This window comes from Sceloporus occidentalis, unplaced genomic scaffold (genome assembly GCF_023333645.1).
Source record: "Sceloporus occidentalis isolate IW3139 unplaced genomic scaffold, rSceOcc1.0.p SCAF_4, whole genome shotgun sequence".
NCBI classification, from domain to species: domain Eukaryota; kingdom Metazoa; phylum Chordata; class Lepidosauria; order Squamata; family Phrynosomatidae; genus Sceloporus; species Sceloporus occidentalis.
In genome coordinates this window covers 84,633,071-84,657,120 of record NW_028316984.1, presented here as the reverse complement: position 1 = coordinate 84,657,120, position 24,050 = coordinate 84,633,071, and the positions used below count along the sequence as shown (strand labels likewise).

The window sequence follows — 24,050 nt, the reverse complement described above, 5'->3', positions numbered from 1 at the left end:
TTTTAGTTAAAGTTGACCACAGATTTGCACTGGAGGACCTAGACAGTCCTAGAGAGAACATATTCATGAAATCCGTGAATAATCAAAGCCGCAAATATCAAAGCCGCAAATATGGAGGGATGACTGTAAATATGATTTCGTCTGCTCTATGGTTTTCTTGGAAATAGTATGCTGATTTAACAATGGGAATTAAGAAACTGTGGGTCTTTTGAGAGCAAGCCTTTGCCATGAAACCCACTGGGTGACCTTGGCTAAATCACATGCTCTCAGCCTCAGGGGAAAGCAATGACAAACCTCCTCTGAACAAATCTTGCCAGGAAAACCTCATGATAGGTTCGCTTTAGGGTCACCATAAGTCGGAAACAACTTGAAGGCACATAACACACACACACACACACACACACACACACACACACAGTGGATGGCAGATTGCTGGGAGGCCAGGAAGTGGAACAGAAGTCACTAGTGATAAGATAAAGCACACTGTTTTCAGCCAGCTAAAATGCAACAACATTATGCTTAAAAAGAAAAGGAGGAAGAGGCAGGCATTCCTAAGCAAGAGAGCAAAGGAACTCTCTGAATCTCTCAGAAGAAAGTGTTAATAAAATAGGTGGGGCAGATGAGAATAGTTTACCAGAGGCTGGGATCTGGTGTGTGTTCTTCCTTCTTGCAGACAAAGCTGGCAAGCCTATACAGCGGAGGGAAGGAGGATGGCCCAGTATCAAACAAGACTTGGATAAAGTCTTGTCAAAGAACTGACAGTGCTTTCCACATTGATAACCTGTTCCTCCCTAGGAAGTTGAGGTCCCCAAGGCTACCAATACTGTATGTTCAAAAAACACAAACCACAGAATCAGCAGTTAAACGTCACTGCAGAAATTTGTAAAAAATCAAAACTAACACAGAGCCAAGCTATTCTGAACTGACTGAAGTCTAGCTTCATAGTCTGTTTTCTCCATGTATGGAGCTATAAACAATAAACTTGGGACTGCTTTTCTTATTTTACAAATGACAACTGAGACTCTCATGTTTAGGATGCAAAATTTCCTCAGAACGACAGTATTAGCAATAATATGATGAAGCGTTGTTTAAAGGAAGAATTCTCAACTCAAAAGAGAAAAGCTGTCAGCTCTTATATGGAGCCCAGTCCTGATATTAAAAGAGAGTTCTGGTCAGATTCACCATTCATGCAGTAAATATAACTGCTATATATAGAGTAGTATTTCCTTCAGAATAAAGCACTTGAAATGGAGATGATTTGTTTAGCAGGAACATAGCCCTTCTGGTTTCAGAAGGAGGAAACAAAGTGAAAAGGGCACGTGTGTCTCTACAATCAGTGGCGTCACTAGGGTTGCTGTCACCTGGTGCAGTAACTCATGGTGTCACTCCCCACTGACCTCCTCCAATATCACACTATACAGAATCCTTAGTAATGTTTTTTGTAATAATGCTACTCAGAAATCGTAATTCCCATATATCACTGAATGTAATGGAAATAGAACAAAATTAAATTGCAAATAGCAAAATAGGAAATAGCAAAATTAAAATTATACCTTTAAATTACAATATCATATGAACAATCTAAATGTATTTACATATAAATACATGTGGTTAAAGTAAAAGGTTGGTAAGATGTGATTTTTTTAAAAAGAAAATTTAATAAAGAATATATTTTTTAAAAAATCTTAAAAATTTAATTTAAAAATTTAAAGGGGGGGACATCTGAAACCTCTCCTTTGTCCTCCCACTGACTTCACCCCACTCACATAATTTCTTCCACTGAACTCTTGTGTTGTAAGAGATACAGGCAAATGACACAGCCTCTGCCAAAAGGCAGATGTTTGGGGAACAGTGGTGTCACCCCCAGCTTCAGGTGTCACCTGGTACAGCCCTCACCACCTTGCACCCCATCTAGTGACACCACAATGCCCAGATACCAACAGACCTGTAGAATATATCACGTGTTAATATAAACTGTCCTATGCTGGATGGGCTACAAGGCCATGGATTTCCATCATATCTAGCAAACTCTAAAAAAAAGTAAGGTTAAAGGGAAGAGGACTCTCTTCACTGAAAGCATTGAAGTAATGGCTGGATGGCTTACTACCAGGGATGGTATTGTTGCATTCCCCATCTGTGGTCCCTTCCAACATTGTCCAAGAGATGGCTGTGTGACAGGAAGCCTCATCTTACTATACCATCTGTCCTATACATGAATTTTTAACATAGAAGAAATGTCCAAGTATATCATCTCCACCTGCAGTATGACTTGGTTCTGCCCAGAAAGACTGTTACAATTTAATTTTCTATGTGTACAGATGGAGTTATGGCCAAAAACTGACACCAGAGGCATTTACAAGTGTCAACCAAGCAGCAAATGAGCATCTGTTCCCTACCACAGTGACAGCATTCAGAAATAATCATAGAATGAAATGCGACTATGCCCAGGGGAACAGGAAAAAACTACGTGCTGGAGTAGTTTATCCTTGCTCACCTCCTAGTGAGTGCCCTTCCTTCAGGAAAAGCATTCAAAAACTATTCTCCACAAACATACCACCCTCAATAAGACCTCTTCCTGCTTGCATGTCCTCCCACTGTCTGTTTGGAACTTGAGTCTGCTAAGGAATAAAAATAAAATTAATCCCCTTCTCTCTCCCAAGCGTTTTATCTCCTCTTCCCCTAGTTGATGGCTTTATAATCCTGACTAAATCCCTGTCACTCCTTCTCTCCTTTTGCTCTGCCCCCAGCTCTTCTGAATCATGAGCAGGGAAACAAATATCTCTCACACACACTGCCATTCTCCTAAAATTGGGAAGGGGGGGATGGCTTTCTGACTCTGACAACCCAGGCCTTCCTACAGTCAAGGAGCAGTTGCCTCTAACTCTTATGTTTTAGCAAAACAAAGCATGGTGATTTCACCATGCAGAATTCAATTATGTGCCAGGCAATCCAACCAAAGTGTCCAAGAACAAGGCCACATCTGGTCTTCCAAAGATGATGCAGACCTAAATAAAGGGTTTCCTTCAAAACCAACAACAGTAAGATGAAGAGAGAAAAGACAGACGGACACCACTTCACCTGTATTGATCTACACCGAATACAACGCAGGCCATTACTAGATCTTGGGAAAATTACAGTCAGCCATCTGTATCCACGGATTCAAGTATTCATGCCTTGAAAATATTCAAAACATGTAAATTCCAAAAAGCAAAGCTTGATTTTGCCATTTTATATAAGAGACACCATTTTTCTATGACACTGCATTTGTTGGGACTTGAGCATCTTTGGATTTTGGTATCCCCAGTGGATACCAAGGATCCACTGTATTTGTGTGGACTACAACTCCCAGAATTCTCCCAGAAGCCTGGACACTGGTCAGATTTGTTTGGCTGCTTCTGGGAATTGTAATCCCAAAAGTAAAGCCAAAAGCTCTGGCCTATGACTGCCCATTCCACTCGAAGCTGTTTCCAGATGGAGGGCTCCTAGCGCTACCAATTAAAAGCCCTTACACAACTATCCCTTCTTTCCCTCATCAATGGATTTTCAGTGGTAAGAAGGGAAAAAATGAAACAAAGAGGTGAGAAGACACACATTTAGAAATGATATCTAGGTGCACACACCTTCCCAGTAAAATTCTATGAAATAAGCAAGCCAAAGAAAAATAAAACTCATCTGGAACATCCCCCCCAACAAAACAAATAAGAGACTGTCTAGATGAGGAAGGTTCGCCAGAATGCAGTTCTTTCTCCACAAAGAAACCCACTTCATTGTTTCAGAAACTAGACATAGAACAGGGTGAGGAAATGAAGTATCATTCCCTCGGCCCAAAGTGACAATTTAAAACAGGCCTAATTTATCAGAAATGGGCGTACTATTTGAGCCATGGACTAGGTTTGAGCATTGGACTAGGACTCTGGAGACCAGGGTTCAATTCTCAGCTCAGCCATGAAACTCACTGGGTGGCCTGGGTGATCTTGAGCAAGTCCACTCTCTCAGCCTCAGGGGAAGGCAATGGCCAATCCCCTCTGAACACATCTTGCCAAGTAAACCCCATGACAAGGGCAAACCCTCTAAGGAGTCACCCGAAGTCAGAAACTACCTGAAGGCACACAATAACCAAAAAATTCCACTGAAAACCACAGAAGAGCTACAATGGATTCCTTCCACTCCTTCAGACTGAAGGCAAAATACTTTAATGTCCCATACTATGGCAGAATTTATCAGGCTTAGGCAACACAATCCTTGAAGAAGCAGATGAAACTCTCTAGCTTTCAGGCACCAGTCACACAACTCCTAAATCTGGTTACCTATCCCTGCAAGGTGTGCAATTCCAGTCCTGCTTGCTCTCACATTATTGCCATACATCAAACTGATCTAAGAGTAAATAGTTACCTGATCCATTAAGAAGCCAAGACAAAGGTTAAGTTGAAATGCCGGCCATACAATCTTACAGGGTTTCGACCACTGAAACTGCAAAAATTTAGATATGTGAGATAAGTGAAAATGGTCTTTTATCTTGCCATCCCTCTGATTTCACAAGGGGTCCAGATGATGTCTCCCATTTGTTACCCACTTCTGTTTGCTCACTGTCTTTTTTTGTTTATCCCATTAAGGAGGAAAATATAGAAAACTTGCACAGTGACTTTTGACTTGACAATGCTAGGACCTGTCCCTTTGAACACTTCTTGTGCTCTATGCTCCTAAGAAATTCACTTCTCTCTCTAAAAAGCTTAAGATACCTATAATTATGATAGTCTTTTTGTTTTTTGGAAGAGGAGCTGCCATACAGGAAACATAACATTATGAGGTAGCTTTCATAATAAAGCTCAAGCCAATAGGGCACAAGACCTCACAACTATTTTTGTCTTTACAACAATCAGTACTTGTAACACCTTTGAGCCTAACTGAAAAAAAGAGGCTGGTAGCCAGAGCTTTTGTAGACTAGAGCCTACTTCCTCAGATGCATCTACAAAAGCTAAGGCTACCAGCTCCTTTAATTCAGGCTGAGAGAGTGTGACTTGCCCAAGGTCATCCAATGGCAAAGCTGGGAATTGAACCCCGGTCTCCAGAGTCACTATGCTGTGCTGGCTCTCCTGAAATGCTGTATTTATCCATTTTGGTCTTGTTTAGAACTCCAGCTCATGGCATTGCTGCTTCCCAGTCTGGGGAAATTAGTCATTTTATGAGGAAAGTAAAGGTATAAATTAAACAAGTAACAAGAACATTCTCTGTGTCTTTCTGGATTGAGACTATCAAGCTTACTTTCCCTGATATCAATATGTCTGCCTGGTTGTATATTCTTCAAAATTCTATTCAAACACAAAACAACCGATAATTCTGCATCTCAAAAATGCCAGTTTTTGTTTTGTTTTTTAAAGGGGTGTTTTCACCTTCAGGTGTGTATATCAAACACTTCTGGGAAGTTTCTGCAAAGCCAGAGAAGGATTTAATCTTGATTTCTAGTAGCCTAGGGATAGGGCATCATTGCACTACACAGCTCATTATATTTCCCCACAGCTTGCAGAAGTAGGATAAATTGGGCAAATTGTAAGAAGTAGATGAAAGTTTGCCTAACTTATACCACTGACAGAATCCAGTTGTCCAAGTGAAGATTTGTTTAAAATTATAAGTGAGCCATGTGATATCTTCTTTTACACAAATTTTATCTGTATCTTATAGACAGGAGGACATCACAGGAACAATACCACAACAAGGAGTCTTCTGGCACTGACACAAGGTTTCATGGAGGACAGAAGAGCATTATTGGGAGGCCGTGGCATATTATGTCCTAAATCCAATTGCTAATCTAATTCTGGAATTTATGATAAAGAAAAATGATAGTGTCATCCTTTACCTGATGATTGGGTTACAGGCCCTCCCCTAGAATACAGATTAATATTGGGGCCTAGTTTTATATAATTGCTAATTCAACAGAAGGTCCAAATGCTCCACAACAAAGTGAGGTGGGGGAAGGGAGAGACAAGCTCTAACCATAAAAATGACTTCATGTATTTGACATCTCCATTTAATCTGTACAAATTAAATTGGAGAAATAAACCAAGTAAGTGCTTTGTACTCCTTATCAGAGGTGTAACAAAAGTTCTGCACCAGACTCAGTCCAGAAAACTGATCATTTCCCTGATGACCTTATGTCACTGGGTTGCCAGCATTTTCCCCCCTCTCCTGTTATGGGTCTATCAGCTTTTCTCCTCTCCTGTCTTATTCATGGAATGTTATTTGAAAGGGGAATATATGATACCATCTTCTATGTGTATTTCCATCCCCCATTTTGATACCTCTTCTTCTCTCTTCTCCTTTCTGCAAAACATTCTGTTATGAAGAAAAGGGTCTGTTAAGAAGAAAAAGCACATTTTCTTTTGAACACAGTCTGGAAGCACCCTTCAGCTGAATCTGTCACCAGCTGATCCACATTATTTCTCAATTTTATCTGAATTTGGAAAATCTTCAGATTATGCAGTGATACCTTTCTGTCATCACCCAAGTGCTGTGCCCAGTGATATAAATATTTGAGATTTGGGATACAGGAGTAAAAAAAAAGTAACTCTTCCCTTCTCTCTTTCCATCTTTATTCCTTGCTCAACTATACCGTACTGTCCTTGTTTGGAAAGAGCAAGGAAGAGAGTTTGACCTGTCATGGCTGCACAGCCACACCAACCTTCCTTGACATTAAGCAACTGGTTATTCCCAACAAACAAGGAGTCTTCCTTGTGCCATAAAACAAGAGGTGGAGTAGAACTACCATCTGTATCCAAACAATCGCAATGATCACACACTTTATTTATATGGTGAAAGACAGAACAGCCAGCCTAGGAGCTTTATGATGAAGCAGGTTGTCGTCACCATGAAGTCAGCAAGTGTGAAAGAAGGAGCCTTTGCCAAGTCTAGCACATGGTGAGCTAGTTGAACTTTCTGGCAATAAAACCTGTGAGAAGCTGCCTTTATGCCATCTCCATGGAGTGACTGTCCACGTCACAACACACACACCATAATGTGTTCAGGGATGATGTACTTCAGGAGAATCACTGACAAACTTGTCTTACAAGCCAGGTGCTTGTGTTTTCCCCCACATAAGGCTGACAAATTAAGACTGAAAACTAAAAGACACTAAAGAGTTGGTCTCAGAAGTGACCACAGGCTGAGAGATTATCCATTATGATCTGCTATGGAGGGGTAATTGAGGAACTTTCCTTGCAGACAATTGGGGGGAGCAGGCTACAAGTCAACTGAGCAGTAAATGTTAAATGAGAGATTATACAAAACTAGTACTCCACTCCTGGATGTGCATAATGCTTTTGCGACATCTTACAGAGATATGTCCTCAGGCACAGGTTTCAATGAAAGTTTGTGAACCAGGGTGTGGGAGGAAAACAGAACTCCAAGTGTCACAAGGCGGGAAACCAAAAGGAGGAAGTTGCCAACTCCATTCAACTTCTTCATGAAAAAAGTAGCAGGAAATAGCTGGTTATGTGGGAAAGAGGACCCTCATCCCCTTCTCATAAGTGTCCTCACAAATCTACACCCCTCTCTCCAAATATCTTTCCAACTATCATTTGACAAGTTTTCCCCTGCCCCATTCCTAGCCAGCTTTGCAGGGCCCTGTTTTGAACATGGACATCCAGGATGTTTGTGCTCAAAGGCATGCAGATAAATACACATATGTGTATATTCTCATAAAATCCCACTCGCTACAATTTGGACAAATGTTCTGCCTCACCCAATTCTGGTATGACTGAACAATCCCACTGTCACCTTTCCAGCCAGCCACTTTGGAAAGTTTAGACGCTCCTGAGCTATAAGTTCCCTCCTTGCCACCCCACATCTGTTAGTATTATCATTTTTAAAATGTGGGGATTAGTTTGAGCCACTTCTGCCCCTTATGATTTGTGCCCATCTAACCTCTTTTTTACAGGGGGCTAGTAAGTATTTCCGAATTAAGTACACCTCTCCAGGCAAGCTAATATATTATGGCTTAATCCCCTTCCCTGGTTACTACGCTCCCGGATCCTGTGCGTGTTTACTCCAAAGCATACTCAATGAAACTCAGTAGGACTTCCACATGGGCAGAGTAACCAGATGTCCTCCCTTTCCAGGACGTGTCCTACAGTTCAACCTCCTGTCCAAGAGAAATTCCCACATCTCCTCCACTTGGTGCCTAAGAAGCATACATTTATCGTTCTAGGAGTGTTCTTATCTTGTATTTTTGTAATGTCCTCTCTTTGTCTTTAATGTCCTCCATTTTGAAGTGCCTTGTCCTCCTTTGTGATGAGAGCCTCTGGTCACCCTGCCTCCAGGAGAAGGGGCATTTCTCTTTCCAGTCTCCACTATCCCCATTGTCCAGACAGAGCAACCCAATGTCCTCCTCACCACAAAGGAGGACAAGGCCCCGCAAAATGGAGGCCATTCAAGAAAATTGTAGGACATGACCAAGCAAAGGCTGCAACACTCATAGAAATGTAAATCCATATTTCTTCTCCAAATCGAGGGCATTTTGGAATTCCTCCTGGGCAGAAGGCTGGAATGGAGAGCCTTCAAGAAAAGCGTAGGGCATTCCCTAAATAAAAGCTCAAAACATTCATATAAACACCAATTCCTGCTTCTCAGCCATGCTCACAATGGAGGACATTTTGGAATTCTTCTGGGACAGAAGGCTGAAATGTAGGACACGTCCTGGAAAAGGAGGACCAAGTCTGGCCAGAATCCGGGAGTGTAGTAACCAAGGGAAAGGGGAAGGAAGGGCTGAAGCCATAAGCCTGCCTGGGGAGGGGGGCTTCATGCAGAAACCCTTACTTTCTACAAACCCCTTCCTACAAACAAACAAACAGGTGAGGTGGACTCAACCCATTTGGGGAGAGCAATGGAGGGCAGGTCCTGGAAAAGGAGGACCAAGCCTGGTTACCCTGACTATACATATATATATATATATATAGAGAGAGAGAGAGAGAGCGCAATATAATGGAAGAAAGGAGCAAACAAAGGCTTTAAAAGCCCCACTCCTATAGAAAGGTCAAGCCTTGCTTCTTAGCCCTGCTCCGAATGGAGGACATTTGGAGAAGCCTGTTGGGCAGAAGGCGGGAAGGGAGGACATGCCTGGTCACACACACACATCTATGTCTGTCCAGTAACATAATGGAGGAAAGGAGCCAAAAAAGGCTAAGAAAACCCCACTCCCATAGAAAGGTCAACCCCTGCTTCTTAGCCCTGCTCCCCTCCTGGGCAGAAGGCGGGAAGGGAGGGCAGGTCCTGCAAAAGGAGGACCAAGCCAGACAGAGAGGGGGGGAGGGAAAGGCCCCTCACCGCTTTGAGCTGCTCCAGCCGGTCCTTCATTTTGGGCAGGTGAGCTTCTGGCTCCTCCTCCTGCTGCTGCTGCTTCTCTGTCCTCCAGGTGAAGCTGGGGCCAAACTCCCTTCAGGGAGGGAGGCTTCCTCCAGGAAGTGGAGTCCCAGCCCAGAGGCAAGGCTTCCTCCTCCTCCTCCTCCTGGCTTTGCTAGCAGCAGTGCCTGTCCTTCATTCTCCTGCTCCTTCTGCTGGGGAACCTCAATCTGGCTCTGAGCAGCTGCTAATCCCGAGGGAAGGGGAGGGCGAGAGGGAGGCAGGCAGGCCACAGGCTCCTCCTCCTCCTCTTCCTCACCTGGCCCTTAAAGCAGCCCTGCCCAGAGGAGGGCATCCTGGCCCTAGAGGCCCTCTAAAACAGAGGGCTTTCAAGGAACCCAAAGGCGGGAGGCCAGGGCCAGGCAGAAGCCCCAGCCCCTCCGGGGAAGGGAAGCGCCTGCTGCCCCTTGGGGCTCTCTCCAGACAGTCCTGGGCCTGGCCTCCTCCCTTTGGAGCAGGACGAAGGAAGAAGCAGGGCGTTGTTTTCAGGTCGCCTTTGCCTTTTGTTTGGCCACGTCCTACTTTTTTCTAGAGGGTCCTCCATTTGGAGCAGGAGTAAGATTTTTAGTGTTTTGGGCCTTTCTTTGGTCGTGTCCTCCACTTTGAACAGGACTAAGGAGCATGGGTTTGTCTTTATATGGAGTGTCCTTCTGGCATTTCCTTGGCCATGGCCCCCATTTTTCTTGAAGACCCAGCCCAGATTTACATGAGTGTTTTTAGCTTTCATTTGGCCATGCCCTCTATTTTGCTTGAATGTGCTCCACTTGGAGAAGGACTGAGAACCATGGACTTACATTCACATTCGGGTTTGGGACTTTTATTTGGTTGTGTGCTCCATTTTTCTGTAAAGTGTGACATTTTGCAGTGTCTTGTCCTCCTTTGCAGTTAGGGTCCAGGTTATCCACAGGTTTTCCTTCTCCCATGCAATCCACCTCATACACTCTGGTCCTCCAATGGATGCCATCAGAAAACACATATTTCCAATGGTTTTAGGAACCAAGACACCCCAATTTTATGGCTGGGGGTCACCACAACATGAGGAACTGTATTAAAGGGTCATGGCATTAGGAAGATTGAGAGCCACTGATCTAGAGGCACACAGCATGAGTTGGCACTTGAACTAGGTGCTATTCCTCCAACAAGTTAGTAAGGCCATCAACCTGTCTCTGTAAATGTAATTTTAAAAATTACTGTGAAGTTGAAGGCTTTCACAGCCAGATAGTTTTTTGTGGATTTTTCAGGCTGTGTGGCATGTTCTAGAAGAGTTTATTCCTGGCATTTCACCGGCATCTGTGGCTGGCATCTTCAGAGAGATCTTTCTCTACAGATGCCAGTGAAACGTCAGGAATAAACTCTTCTAGAACAAGGCGACATAGCCCAAAAACCCCACAAACATTTATTAAAAGTTACTGTTATACAGTACTGCATAAGGACTGAGGTTGTTCCTTGGCACATTACAGTTGTCTTATGTCTTTATTAATGGGGAAGAATGAATTTATGACAAGTGATTTTATATTTGTAACAAGTCAGGTTTCTGGGTTCCTGCAGCCAATGTTGGTCTGCTAGGCTATCATCCCATGTGTGCATTGTTAGCAACATCCACTCTTTATGTGATTCTGTTAGTACTTTATGTGAATTGTTTGTACAGTACATCTTATTTGCCCTTTTAAATTGATGTGTGTTTTAACTGAAGTTATTTGTTAACTGTTGTTGTCTCCCACCTTGATCCGGGGGAGAGGTGAGTAAGAAATAGTTGTTATGACATCTGATTGAGGCAGAGGTTGAACAGTTTGAATATTTTTTTTCCTCATCCCAATTTATTTACTCCTTTCTGTCTGATTTGGGGATACTTTTATTATGGGTGCATCTACACTGTGGAAATAATGCAGTTGATAACACCACTTTAAGAGAGTCAATGTGGAGTAGTGGTTGAGTGTTGTGGTGGACTAACACTCCTAGACCACAGTTCAAATTCCAGCTTGGCTATGAAACCCACTGGATGACTCTGGAGCAAGTCACACTTTCTCAGCCTCAGAGGATAGCGATGGCAAACCACCTCTGAAGAAACTTGCCATGAAAACCCCATGATAGGTTCCCCTTAGAGTCACCATAAGCTGGAAATGACTTGAAGGCACTCAACAACAAGTAGATGCCTTTAGTTTCTGCTACATTGTTGAACATTCTTGTCCTCATCCAAATTTATTTTCTCCTTTCTGTCTGATTTAGAGGCCACTTTTACTATGGGTGCTGGCTCTATCCAAGGGAATCCTGGGATTAGTAGTTTCATGAAGCACCAGCACTCTGGCCAAAAAGGCTATATAGACCTTGTGAAACTACAAATCATTCCATAGGCTGGAGCTACAGCACTTAAAGTTGTCAAATTGCAGTATTTATACAGTGTTATTGTTGCATGCCTTCAAGTCATTTCCAAGTTATTGCAACCCTAAGGCAACTCTGTTATGGGGTTTACTTGAGAAGTTTCTTCAGAGTGGGTTTGTTGTAGCCATCTTCTGAGGCTGAGAGGTCACCCAGTGGGTTTCATGGCTCAGGGAGGATTTGAACACTGCTGTCCATACAGTGTAGATGCATGCATGTAATTCAAATGTATTTCATGCCCCTTTGTACCCTTTCAACAATTAAAAAAACCTGTTAACAACAAAGGAGGTTTTTAAAAAAAAAATCATTCATCACTTACCTATGAATAGCTCCTCTCTTGTTTTTCCTGTATACCCATGATGACATGACTTTTATACGTAAACTGCAGAGAGGGTAAGAAGAAACTAATGTAGGTTCAAGATAGGAAGGACATACCTCTTACAACTGTATGACAAGCACAACATTGTTTTCAGGAATATCAATGTAGGTTCTGAGTAAATTAGTGTACCCCCTCTGAGACTGGAAAAGAAATTCACTCAGTTTTGCATATTTTTAAAAGAAAAGAAAAAAGAAGTAGGTCAATCTGCAGTCTTCCCACTTGTGACCTTCAGCTCTTCAATTTTATTTTTATTTTATTTTTTGTATTCCAGACTGTGCATCTCTGAGGACAGTTGAAAATGTCTTGAAATACGCAGACACAATATTGCACAATATGTTTGCTCACTCTGAATTCTTGGGTTGAATTGTCTCGACTTATTTACAAAGCCAGGTCAGTATAGTGGTAAGAGGTGGACCAGGGAAGAGGTGATCCACATGAAAGCCATACTTAAAGTTATGAAATGATTCTGAAGTTAGTTCCTAGTTCCTTATTGGTGTGACTTTTCAAACTACAGCTCACTCACCAGCTGCATTGGAATGTGCATCTAAACCACCAATCGACTGGTAATAATGAACCCACTTCAGCTTCATGGATCAGTGGATGATGTTGGCTCAATCATAATTTCCCAGCCTAATCAGGGGTAGAAACAAAGAACCCATACAGACAGGCCAAAATAAAGCTGCTTCGGGTCACTTTGGAGGTATGCTGTTTAAATGACACACACATCTTAAGAGGCCAGAAGCTGCACAAAAGCTGTGCTCCAGTCCTTGGGACTGGAGAGTGGCTTTGGCGCAGCTTCTGGCCTCTTAGCACGCATGCATCATTTAAACAGCATACCTCCAAAGTGACCTGAAGCAGCTTTATTTTGGCCTGTCTGTATGGGGCCAAAGTCTGTGGAGGGCAAGATGAAGTGAGTACCCCCTCAACATTAGGAAGAACCTCCTGACAGTAAGCTGTTTAACAGTGGGACACTGCCTTTGAGAATGGTTGTGTGAAAGATCACTATGGTATCAGAATCTGCAAATCAAAAGAATCTGTTAAAGGCCTCTATTATTATTATTTTTAATTTAGTTTTTTATTTGAGTTTGAGTAGCATTTTATCTGACCATCTCATGTTAGTATTTAATATGAGAAGGATAAATTATCTGTTGGGTGGTAGGGAGTCTGAACAGGAGTGTGTTAATGGATCCAGAATGACTCTCTGGCCTAAATCCTAACTAAAGTAGAACCACTTCACCCATTGGATTTACTTACTTGTTGTGTAACCATTCAGCAACTGATTCCATGGGTCCACTCTAGGTGAGGCTAAACCAATAGGATTCCAGGCCACATGTTCCTTAATTAGAATTGCTAGAGCAAAAACTGGAGATGGATCCCATCCCTTTAATGGTTACAAAGAAAAGGGAATTTCAGCAAGTCTTTTTCTGACTTGTGGTAACCCTAAGGCCCCATTCCCACTGGCTTATAACGATGATCAGGAATCATGGGTGCATTGTTTCCATTTGAGTGTGCATTCGATCCGTATTGCTCCGATATTGTTCCCATTGGAATTAGAATCTGAATCGATTTATCCTGAAAAACCAGAATCAGTGGTCGATAAACCGGTTTAAATAAACAGTGGCTTTTCAACAGGTTTTCCTGTGCCTCCTGAGTCTGATTCAGGGCAAATGAATGGGAACGAAAGGGTGTCTGATTCAGGAACTTGGGGATGGGAGGAGCAGTGCTCAAGGGGCTGGCCTGGGGGTGTCACCTGCTTGTTCTCTTTCCTGCATTACCGGCACCATTTTCTTCCGTTCGCATAGCTTTTCCCCCGGTGGATTGGGAAGCAGGGTAAGACGATCGCGCTACATTGAGCTCCAAACACAGTAAACACATTACTCCCCCTGCAACCTCCCCCCTGCTCCACATTCATAGACCGATGTGTGAGGAAAGCCATTGAACACCATTTTTAACTATTTTTTCCGCCTCTGTCTGAGCGCCTGAGCAGCAGATGACCTTTGCAGTACATGCCTGCATGATCGCCCCCCAGACAGCCCAGGGAGCAATGGGGGAGGCAAAGAGATTTGGGGTGATTAGAGGCTCCTCTTCTCTCTTTCCCAGAGGGAGTCTGGGGAGACACAGAAGAGCCTGGACGCAAAGGGATTTGAGGGGAATAGAGGCTCCTTTCTCCCTTTCCCGGAGGGAAAAAGCACCTAAGCGACTGATTGGCTGTGACATCAAGCTTAAGCACTTGATTGACAGCTGATTTTTAAAAAATAGGTTCAGGAAGGGCAATGGGAACGGGGAGCAAAATAACCCGCTTAAAATTATCACAAGGAAAATACCAATGGGAACAAAAATGGGTAAAAAACCCTGGATCTGTTTGCACCCATTTTTAATGGGAATGATGGGTCAGATTCAATTATGGCTTGGGGAAATCCGAGTCAGAATCGCAGTGAAATAAGCCGCTTTTTTTGCCCAGTGGGAATAGGGCCTATGGCAAACCTATCCAGAGTTTTCTCCACCCAAGGTTCTCCAGTGGCTTTCCATGACCAAGTGAGATTCAGTTTCTCGTCTCCAGAGTTGATAAGTCCAATGCTCAAACTGCTACGCCATATTACCAGGTTGCAAGACAAGCAGCAGCTGCTGAAATTCCCTCCCCTACACAACCTTTAAAGGTCCAGGAGACATTTCCAGTTTTCACTCTGGCAATCCTATCCTTAATAGTCAGCGGGAAAGTTGCCATGCACATCTTTTGCCACAGATGAGTTCAGATAAATGCAACAAGGAAGGTAGGATGTGTTCTGGAAAAAAGATTTACCCTTACTTTGCCCATGCCCCACTCCAGGCAGAATCATAGAATTGTAGAGTTGGAAGAGACCACTAGGGCCATCCAGTCCAACCCCCTGCCATGCAGGAAATCCAAATCAAAGCATCCCTGACAGATGGCCATCCAGCCTCTGTTTAAAGACCTCCAAGGAAGGAGATTCTATCACCTTCCGAGGAAGTGCATTCCACTGTCGAACAGCCCTTACTGTCAGGAAGTTCCTCCTAATGTTCAGGTGGAATCTCTTTTCCTGTAGCTTGCATCCATTGTTCCGGGTCCTGTTCTCTGGAGCAGCAGAAAACAGCTTGCTCCCTCCTCAATATGACATCCTTTCAAATATTTAAACAGGGCTATCATATCACCTCTTAACCTTCTTTTCTCCAGGCTAAACATCCCCAGCTCCCTAAGTCGTTCCTCATAGGGCATGGTTTCCAGACCCTTCACCATTTTTGTCGCCCTCCTTTGGACACGCTCCAGTTTCTCAATGTCCTTTCTGAATTGTGGCGCCCAGAACTGGACACAATATTCTAGGTGGGGCCTGACCAAAGCAGAATACAGTGGCACTATTACTTCTCTTGATCTAGACACTATACTTCTATTGATGCAGCCTAAAATAGCATTGGCCTTTTTAGCTGCCGCATCACACTGTTCACTCATGTTCAACTTGTGGTCTACTTGGACTCCTAGATCCCTTTCACACGTAGTTTCATTCAGCCAGGTGTCACCCATCCTATATCTGTGCATTTTATTTTTCCGCCCTAAGTGCAATACCTTACATTTTTCTGTGTTGAATTTCATTTTGTTAGCTTTGGCCCAGCTTTCTAGTCTAGTCATGGAGCCCTGGTGGCGCAGTGGTTAAATGCCTGTACTGCAGCCATTCACTCAAAACCACAAGGTTGCGAGTTCAAGACCTGCAAAAGGGCCCAAGCTCGACTCAGGCTTGCATCCTTCCGAGGTCGCTAAAATGAGGACCCAGAATGTTGGGGGGCAAATTAGCTTACTTGCTAATTAGCTTACTTGCTGTTCACCGCTATGATCTTTGGAATAGCGGTATATAAATAAAACAAATTATTATTATTATTATTATTATTATTATTCAGGTCATTTTGAATCTTGATCCTGTCCTCTGGGGTATTAGCTATTCCCCCTAATTTGGTGTCATCTGCAAATTTGATAAGTATGCTCCCAATTCTGTCATCCAGGTCATTGATAAAGATGTTGAATAGCACTGGGCCCAGGACAGAGCCCTGTGGGACCCCACTGGTCACTTCTCTCCAGGATGAAAAGGAGCCATTGTTGAGCACCCTTTGGGTTCGGCCGGTCAACCAATTACAGATCCATTTAACAGTTCCTTTGTCTAGCCCACATTTTACAAGCTTGTTTGCAAGAATGTCATGGGAAACCTTGTCAAAGGCCTTAGTGAAATCAAGATATACTATATCCACAGCATTCCCTTCATCTACCAAGCTGGTAATTTTATCAAAGAAAGAGATTAGATTTGTCTGGCATGACTTGTTTCTCTGAAACCCATGTTGACTTTTTGTGATTATGGCATTGCCTTCTAGATGTTCACAGACTCTCTGTTTAATGATCTGCTCCAGAATCTTTCCTAGAACTGATGTCAGACTAACTGGACGATAATTGTTGGGATCCTCTTTTTTCCCCTTTTTGAAGATGGGGACAACGTTTGCCCTCCTCCAGTCTGCTGGGACTTCTCCTGTTCTCCAGGAGTTATCAAATATGATTGCCAATGGCTCCGATATTACTTTTGCCAGTTCTTTTAATACCCTTGGATGGAGTTCATCTGGTCCCGGAGACTTAAATTCATTTAGATTAACAAGGTGTTCCTCTACTATCTCTTTACTTATTCTGTGCTGAAATTCCCCTATTCTGTCCTCTGCTCCATTATCCTCAGGTTGAGCACCCTTTGCCTTTTCTGAGAAGACTGAGGTAAAGAAGGTGTTGAGTAATTCTGCCTTTTCTCTATCTCCTGTTAGCATTTTGCCATCTTCTCCACGCAGTGGCCCTACCGTTTCCTTCTTCTTCCTCTTGCTGCGGACATATCCAAAAAAGCCCTTTTTATTGTTCTTAACCTCTCTAGCAAGCCTGAGTTCATTCTGCGCTTTAGCTTTTCTGACTTTATCCCTACACATGCCTGCTATTTCTTTGAATTCCTTTTTTGTGATTTCCCCCTTTTTCCATTTCTTATACATGTTCCGTTTCAAACTTAGCTCGGTTGAAAGTTCCTTAGTCATCCATCCTGGTTTCTTGAGACACCTCCCGTTTTTCTTTCTCACTGGAACTGTTTGAAATTGTGCCTTCAGTATCTCCCTTTTGAGAAAGTCCCATCCGTCCTGAACTCCTTTATCTTTTAGTATTTCTGACCATGGAATCGCCCTCAATACTTCTCTAAGTTTACTGAAATCCGCTCTCCTAAAGTCTAGGATGCGTGTCCGACTCTGCCCGGCGTCTCCTTTCCACTGTATTACAAACTCCAGGAGAACATGGTCACTTCCACCTAATGATCCCACCACCTGCACCCCATCAACCAAGTCATCCTTGTTGGTTAGGATCAGATCTAAAATAGCTGACCCCCTTGTTGCCTCTTCCACCTTTTGGACCATGAAATTGTCTTCCAGGCAAGTGAAGAATTTGCTAGACCTTGAGGATTTTGCTGAGTTTGACTTCCAGCAGATATCAGGATAGTTGAAGTCGCCCATCACTACTACATCTCTCTTTTCTGACTGTGTGGTCATGTGTTCTAGAAAGATATCATCCAATTCCTCAGTCTGACTTGGGGGTCTGTAGTAGACTCCCACCGTAACACCCCTGTTGTTTCCCTCCCCTTTGATTCTTATCCAGATGCTCTCCACCTGGCTTCCATGATTGATGTCCAGGATCTCTTCACTGGTGTAAATACCTCTGACATATAGTGCTATTCCTCCTCCTTTCCTGTTTGGCCTATTTCTCTTAATAAGGTTATACCCCTCTATTTCCACATTCCAATCATGAGACTCATCCCACCAGGTTTCAGTGATGCCTATTATATCATATTTGCTTTGTTGTACTAGGAGTTCGAGTTCATCTTGCTTATTTCCCATGCTCTTGCATTAGTGTAGAGACATTGCAGACCATGGTTCCCTTTTACTTGCTGCCTGTGTAAGTTTTTTTGCCTCCCACTGCTGGGTCCTTGCACTGTTTGCCTTGTTTCCTCTTTGTCAGTTTGACTATTTTCGCCATCCCTTTCGCCTTCCTTAATATTGTCTCCCTTCCCCTCGGGACTCAGTTTAAAGCTCTCCTGATCAACTTCTTGAGACTGTTGGCAAAAACATTTCTTCCAACTGGCGTGAGATGCAACCCGTCTGTTGCAAGAAGTCCCTCCTCATGGAACCGCAGCCCATGATCGAAGAATCCAAATCCTTCTCGGCGGCACCATCTGCGAAGCCAGTTGTTCACATCTGCTATTTTCCTCTCCCTTCCTGGACCATGCCCTTCAACTGGCAGAAGAGATGAGATGACAACCTGTACATCCATTCCTTTCAGCTTCCTACCAAGCGCCTCGTAATCCCTTTTGATGTTCTGAATGCTGTGTCTTGCAGTATCATTAGTTCCCACGTGGACCAAAAGGAAGGGGTATTGGTCAGTAGGCTTGACCAGTCTTGTCAGCCTCTCTGTCACATCACGGATCTTTGCACCTGGAAGACAACACACCTCTCGAGACATCTTGTCAGGCCTACAAATCACTGCTTCTGTACCCCTCAGCAAGGAGTCCCCCACTACGACCACACGCCTCCTCCGAGGCTTAGCAGCGACTGTTCCCTCGGGTGGGACTCTCAGGCTCCCCTGTTCTGTCCCCGAAGCCTGTCCATGCTGCTCTTCTTCATCCTCCTTGATAAGGGAAAGAGCTTCGAATCGATTCTCTAGCTGCAAGCTCCCCGAACAATTCCTTCTTGGCTTACTTCTCTTTGTGACATTCCTCCAGCTGTCTGCCTCCTCTGTTTGGCAAGTGACCCTTCCACCCTAGCATCTTCCTCTGCATGGTACTCATCCAAGATGGTTAGTTCTATTGTGTCCAGGAAATCCTCTTGTTCCCTAATATGTTGAAGTGTAGCTACTCTGGACTCCAGCTGCTGCACTTTCTCCTCCAAGAGTGCTACCAACTTGCACTTGGTGCAGTGAAGTTCTCCACTTCTGTAGGCAAGAAGAGAAACATCCCACAAGAGTTGCAGGTTGCGGCAGATCCCTCGTTGTCCATACTGCAAAGTCTTTAGTAGTAAATATAACAGTCAATCTACTGGGAATACTTCTTTAAAGGTAAGTACTGGCTGCTATCTTACACTTAAAGGGAAGGTTCTGTTTCAATATCTGATTCTAACCTGATGCCACTTGAGCAGAGTTGCTGAGTTAAAGAAAATGAAAAATTCGCGCGCCGGCTCTGGCCGGACTGTTCTGGAAGGCTCTGGAAGGTGGTATATAAAGCTAGTCTGCTAGCTCCGCCCCCTTGTGACTCGCAGATGTGACTCACAGAAGCTCCGCCCCTTCAGCAACGAGCACACGGTCTCAAAATGGCTGCCAAGCAGCTCCTCTCCTTCTCTCTCTGGCCGGACTGTTCTGGAAGGCTCTGGAAGGTGGTATATAAAGCTAGTCTGCTAGCTCCACCCCCTTGTGACTCACAGATGTGACTCACAGAAGCTCCGCCCCTTCAGCAACGAGCAAACGGTCTCAAGCACACGGTCTCAAAATGGCTGCCAAGCAGCTCCTCTCCTTCTCCTCTCTCTGGCCGGACTGTTCTGGAAGGCTCTGGAAGTTGGTATATAAAGCTAGTCTGCTAGCTCCGCCCCCTTGTGACTCACAGATGTGACTCACAGAAGCTCCGCCCCTTCAGCAACAAGCACACGGTCTCAAAATGGCTGCCAAGCAGCTCCTCTCCTTCTCCTCTCTCTGGCCGGACTGTTCTGGAAGGCTCTGGAAGTTGGTATATAAAGCTAGTCTGCTAGCTCCGCCCCCTTGTGACTCACAGATGTGACTCACAGAAGCTCCGCCCCTTCAGCAACAAGCACATGGTCTCAAAATGGCTGCCAAGCAGCTCCTCTCCTTCTCCTCTCTCTGGCCGGACTGTTCTGGAAGGCTCTGGAAGTTGGTATATAAAGCTAGTCTGCTAGCTCCGCCCCCTTGTGACTCGCAGATGTGACTCACAGAAGCTCCGCCCCTTCAGCAACGAGGGTGGTAGTGAGCTATCTGTGTGTGAGGAACAACAGAAACATTTTGCAGTTTCTGAGAGAGAATGAAACGGATGACAAACTCTGAAAAGACAGCATAGGAGATATACCATTTTGGACTACTGCTTCCAGACCCCGCAGTCAGCATGTTCATGGCCTGGCTGGCTAATTGTGTATGGGAGCTCTAGTCCAAAAAATAAACATTTCCAGCCTTTGTTAAAAAGTATCTTTGAGCAGCAGCTGCTTGTTCCTCTTTCTGTTGTGGAGAAGTGAATTGTCTAAACTACCTGCCTCCATCTGTGTTCAACCTTTACACTTGCAAATTAACTGGCAGTGCCCTGAAGAAGTATACACCCTCCCTTTCCCTTCTGCATATTTTGTTGTGTTACAACCTGGAACTGAAATGGATTTAATTGTTACCACTAAGTGTATACAAGGTACGTCATACTGTGAAAGTGCCAAAATATTTTTACTGTGGCAGAGAAGCTAAGAAAACAAAAACAAACTGACACTTCTTGGTTGTGTAAGTATTCCCCCCCCCCCCCCCGGTAAATACTTGGTTGAAGCTCCTTTGGCAGCAATTCCAGCTGCCTGTCTTCTTGGGCACACCTCTATCTGCTTTGCACATCTGTATCCTTCAGTTTTTGCCCATTCTTCCTAGCAAAACTGCTTCAGCTCTGTCACATTGCATGAGGCCTACTGCTGATTAGCAATTGAACTGTGGTCTGGGTTTTGACAGGCTGTTGTAAGACATTCAAGTTAGCGTTTTAAAATGAATCCAGTGTTGCTTTGGCTGTGTGTCATAGTCCTGGCTGAAATTCAGATTCCACCCAGTCTCAGGTCCTTGCAGGTTTTCCTTCAGAATTGCCCTATATTTTGACCCATCCATCTGGCCCTCAGTCCAGACCAATTTCCCAATCCCTCCAATATGATTCTGCCATCACCATGTTTTACTGTGGGGACAGTGTTCTCAGAACAAATCAGTATTGTTGACTTTGTACCACACATTACATATTGTGGTTGTGGAAAAGCAATACACACACACACACAGTAATGGTCTCATCAAACAGATAAGTCTCTCTCTTGCCACATGCCTTTTTGCAAATTCCAAACAGGCTTTGATATGGGCTTATTTCAGTAATGGCTTTAATTTTTTCCACTCTTCTATATACCCCACATTTGTGTAGCATCCAGTTGACGTACTGTTTCTCCCAGATCTTTGGATACCCAACATGCCTATCCTTGTTCTCTTTTAGGTAATTTCTATCTTCTTCCACACAATTCACCCCTATTTGGGTAAAAGCCACCAGCATTTGCAAGGAGAAGTATTGTCTAGCAGTAGCTATCTGGTCTGAGTGAGTGCGCCTATATCTCAATGACTTAAGCATTGGCTAGTTTAACTGTTAAATCTTTCCTTTAAAAGTATATCCCACTGTTCTTTAAAAGTGTCTTACATTTGAACAGCACCCCCCTTGAAGACAGGTACATAGTGTTCCTAGTGCTCTGAACAAATAGTTTCCAGTTTGTCTTCCACAATCTCATCTTTTATTTTCAACCTTTAGGGAGAACTTACCTAGCCTTGAAAAAAAAAAGAACTACATACCCATAAAGAACCCACAGGAGGCCAAAGAGGTTGTATAAAGAAGGGAGTCATTGTTTATAGATGCTCTCCTCTGGCAGCTAAGAAAGATCCTTAGAATCCTGAAGCTCTACATTCCATTGATGGCTGTCAAATACTTTGTATAACTTTGGAGTAAATATGACATTTTCACTCCGTGTGATGCTAACTATTTCACTGCTGGTCAATTTCGCAGTGATATCTGTCCCTCTCTAGTACTGCCATCACCTCCTTTCTTTGTATTTGTAGGAATATTAATAATAAACATATGCATGTGTCATTGTTTGTTTGTAGCACCCATTTTTACCAAAGGATGTAACATCAAACATACAAAATCAAAGACAGAGACAATAAAACTTAACACTATAAATATAGTGTATTTTACAAAGTACATATTTAACATTCCAAGTCTTACAACTACCTCTTTACAACAGAAGTGGCAAATCACTTGGATGTCCAGATGTTTTGTACTACAGTGCCCCCAGTCTCTTATTCTTGCACACACTGGTTGGGACTTCCGGTAACTAAAATCCAAAGCATGTGGGGTGCCAATGATCGAGAGTGCCCCATCCTTGCCTTAAAATCAACTCTGTAAGGCAGTCAATGCTGTTTCTCATTAAAATGGACATGTGAGGTGGAAGCTGAAAAATAGGGGTTTGTCTCCATTAGCAAAGGCATATAGTGCATTTGGAAGGCTTCACAAAAGAGTCTGGAGCAACGAACACCTGAGGTGAAGCACAAAAATCAGTGTGTATAGAGCCATTGTACTGTCTATTCTCCTTTATGAGTCTGAAACATGGGTCACATATTGTCAAAACCTATGACTCCTCGAATGCTTTCATCAGCGCTGTTTATGCACAATTCTAAATATACACTGGACTGACCATGTGACAAATGTTGCTGTCCTTGAACAAGCAGGGATCACTACCATTGAGGTCATGCTATTGAGGACGCAGCTGTGCTGGGCAGGACACGTTTCTAGGATGAAGGACCATTGTCTCCCAAAAATAGTATTCTACGGTGAGCTCGCCACGGGTCAGCGTAAGAGGGGTGCCCCAAAGAAGAGATACAAGGACTTCCTGAAACAACATCTCAGGCTCGGCCAAATTGATCACTAATAATGGTCCGCCCTGGCCTTGCATCGGGAGGCATGGAGATGCAGTATCCACGATGCTGCAGCCTCTTTTGAAAACTCACGCCGAACGAGTCTAGAAGAGAAACAACAACACAGAAAGAACCACAACCCGGAAACATCACCCACGGTGACTTTCTGCTGTGCTCTCTGCAACCGGACTTGTTTATCTTGGATTGGCCTTTTTAGTCATCAACACGCTTGTAGAAAGTGCAGGATGAGTCTTTCCTGAATCTTCGTTTGCGAAGAAAAAACATAGAGAGACATGCCAAGATCACTGCTGTAGTGAGAAATTAATTATATACCTCCCAGTGCACATTCCTAGCCACTGTACCTGGTTACATCTTTTAAAATGCACATGAAGAACATCCAGAAAGAAGCCTTTTTCTATCATTGGTTTTGCATGTTAAGAAAGAATACTCAGAGATCTGCTGCCCATACAGGTGTTAAAAGATTGGGACACCTGCTGACAAAAAAGTAACAACAACTGCCCTTTCCAAGTGATTGTTCCTGTATAGAAAGCTATGGTAAGCAGTCTCTGGGGTAACTACAGCCACTGAGTTGTAGGAGTACATTAAACCCGACTTTAGTAAGAGATAAAAAGGTGAAAATAAACAATCAAAATCATAAACTAAATATTTAGTTGGATTCTTCATTCAAATGTGCTCTATAGTTGGTTATGTGTTACACAACCAGATGTAAGCACGAGCATTTACCAGAATTCTCTCATACCCTCCAACATTTCACAGATGAAAATGGGGACATGTGTGGCCAAACAACATCAGATTGGGGTCAAGATGGGAAAAGTTACCCAACTAACACAAGGCTAGGAGAGCCTGCAGCAGTTTGCATTTGGCTGAGCCTACTGGAGACAGCAAAATTCTGTACATCACCATATTGAGTGGAATCTGCTATTATCCTTTTAACTCTGTAGCAATCAAAGTAAGGAGAGGACAGAGAGGGAAAGTGGAAGAAAGAAACTGGGGCCTTCTCTGCCAAACTGGAACAGTTGGAGGGTACACTCTCTAGGTGGTCCATTGTCAACAGCATTCCTAAAGATGCAGGGATTCTTCACACTATCCTTCTGACTGCCACAGATTTTGTACAAAATTTGGAAATACTATGGGTAG

The 24,050-nt window shown here is 43.6% G+C and overlaps 1 protein-coding gene and 1 long non-coding RNA gene across 8 annotated transcripts in view; both read right to left on the bottom strand.

The window, feature by feature from the left end:
* STX3 (syntaxin 3) overlaps positions 1-9,584 on the bottom strand; it is a 54,967-nt gene extending 45,383 nt beyond the window's left edge. The window contains exon 1 of one of the 5 annotated variants that reach the window (XM_089520655.1): positions 9,316-9,584. In XM_089520655.1, coding sequence (XP_089376781.1) covers positions 9,316-9,345 — 30 coding nt within the window. In that variant the 5' untranslated portion in view covers positions 9,346-9,584. The remainder of the gene's footprint in view (positions 1-9,315) is intronic. The other 4 variants (XM_089520657.1, XM_089520656.1, XM_089520659.1 and 1 more) reach the window with 4 other exon arrangements.
* Positions 9,585-20,014: 10,430 nt separating this feature from the next.
* LOC149314201 (uncharacterized) overlaps positions 20,015-24,050 on the bottom strand; it is a 303,565-nt gene continuing 299,529 nt past the window's right edge. For all 3 annotated transcript variants that reach the window (XR_016281112.1, XR_016281111.1, XR_016281110.1), the window contains one exon: positions 20,015-20,066. This is a non-coding gene — a long non-coding RNA (uncharacterized LOC149314201). The remainder of the gene's footprint in view (positions 20,067-24,050) is intronic.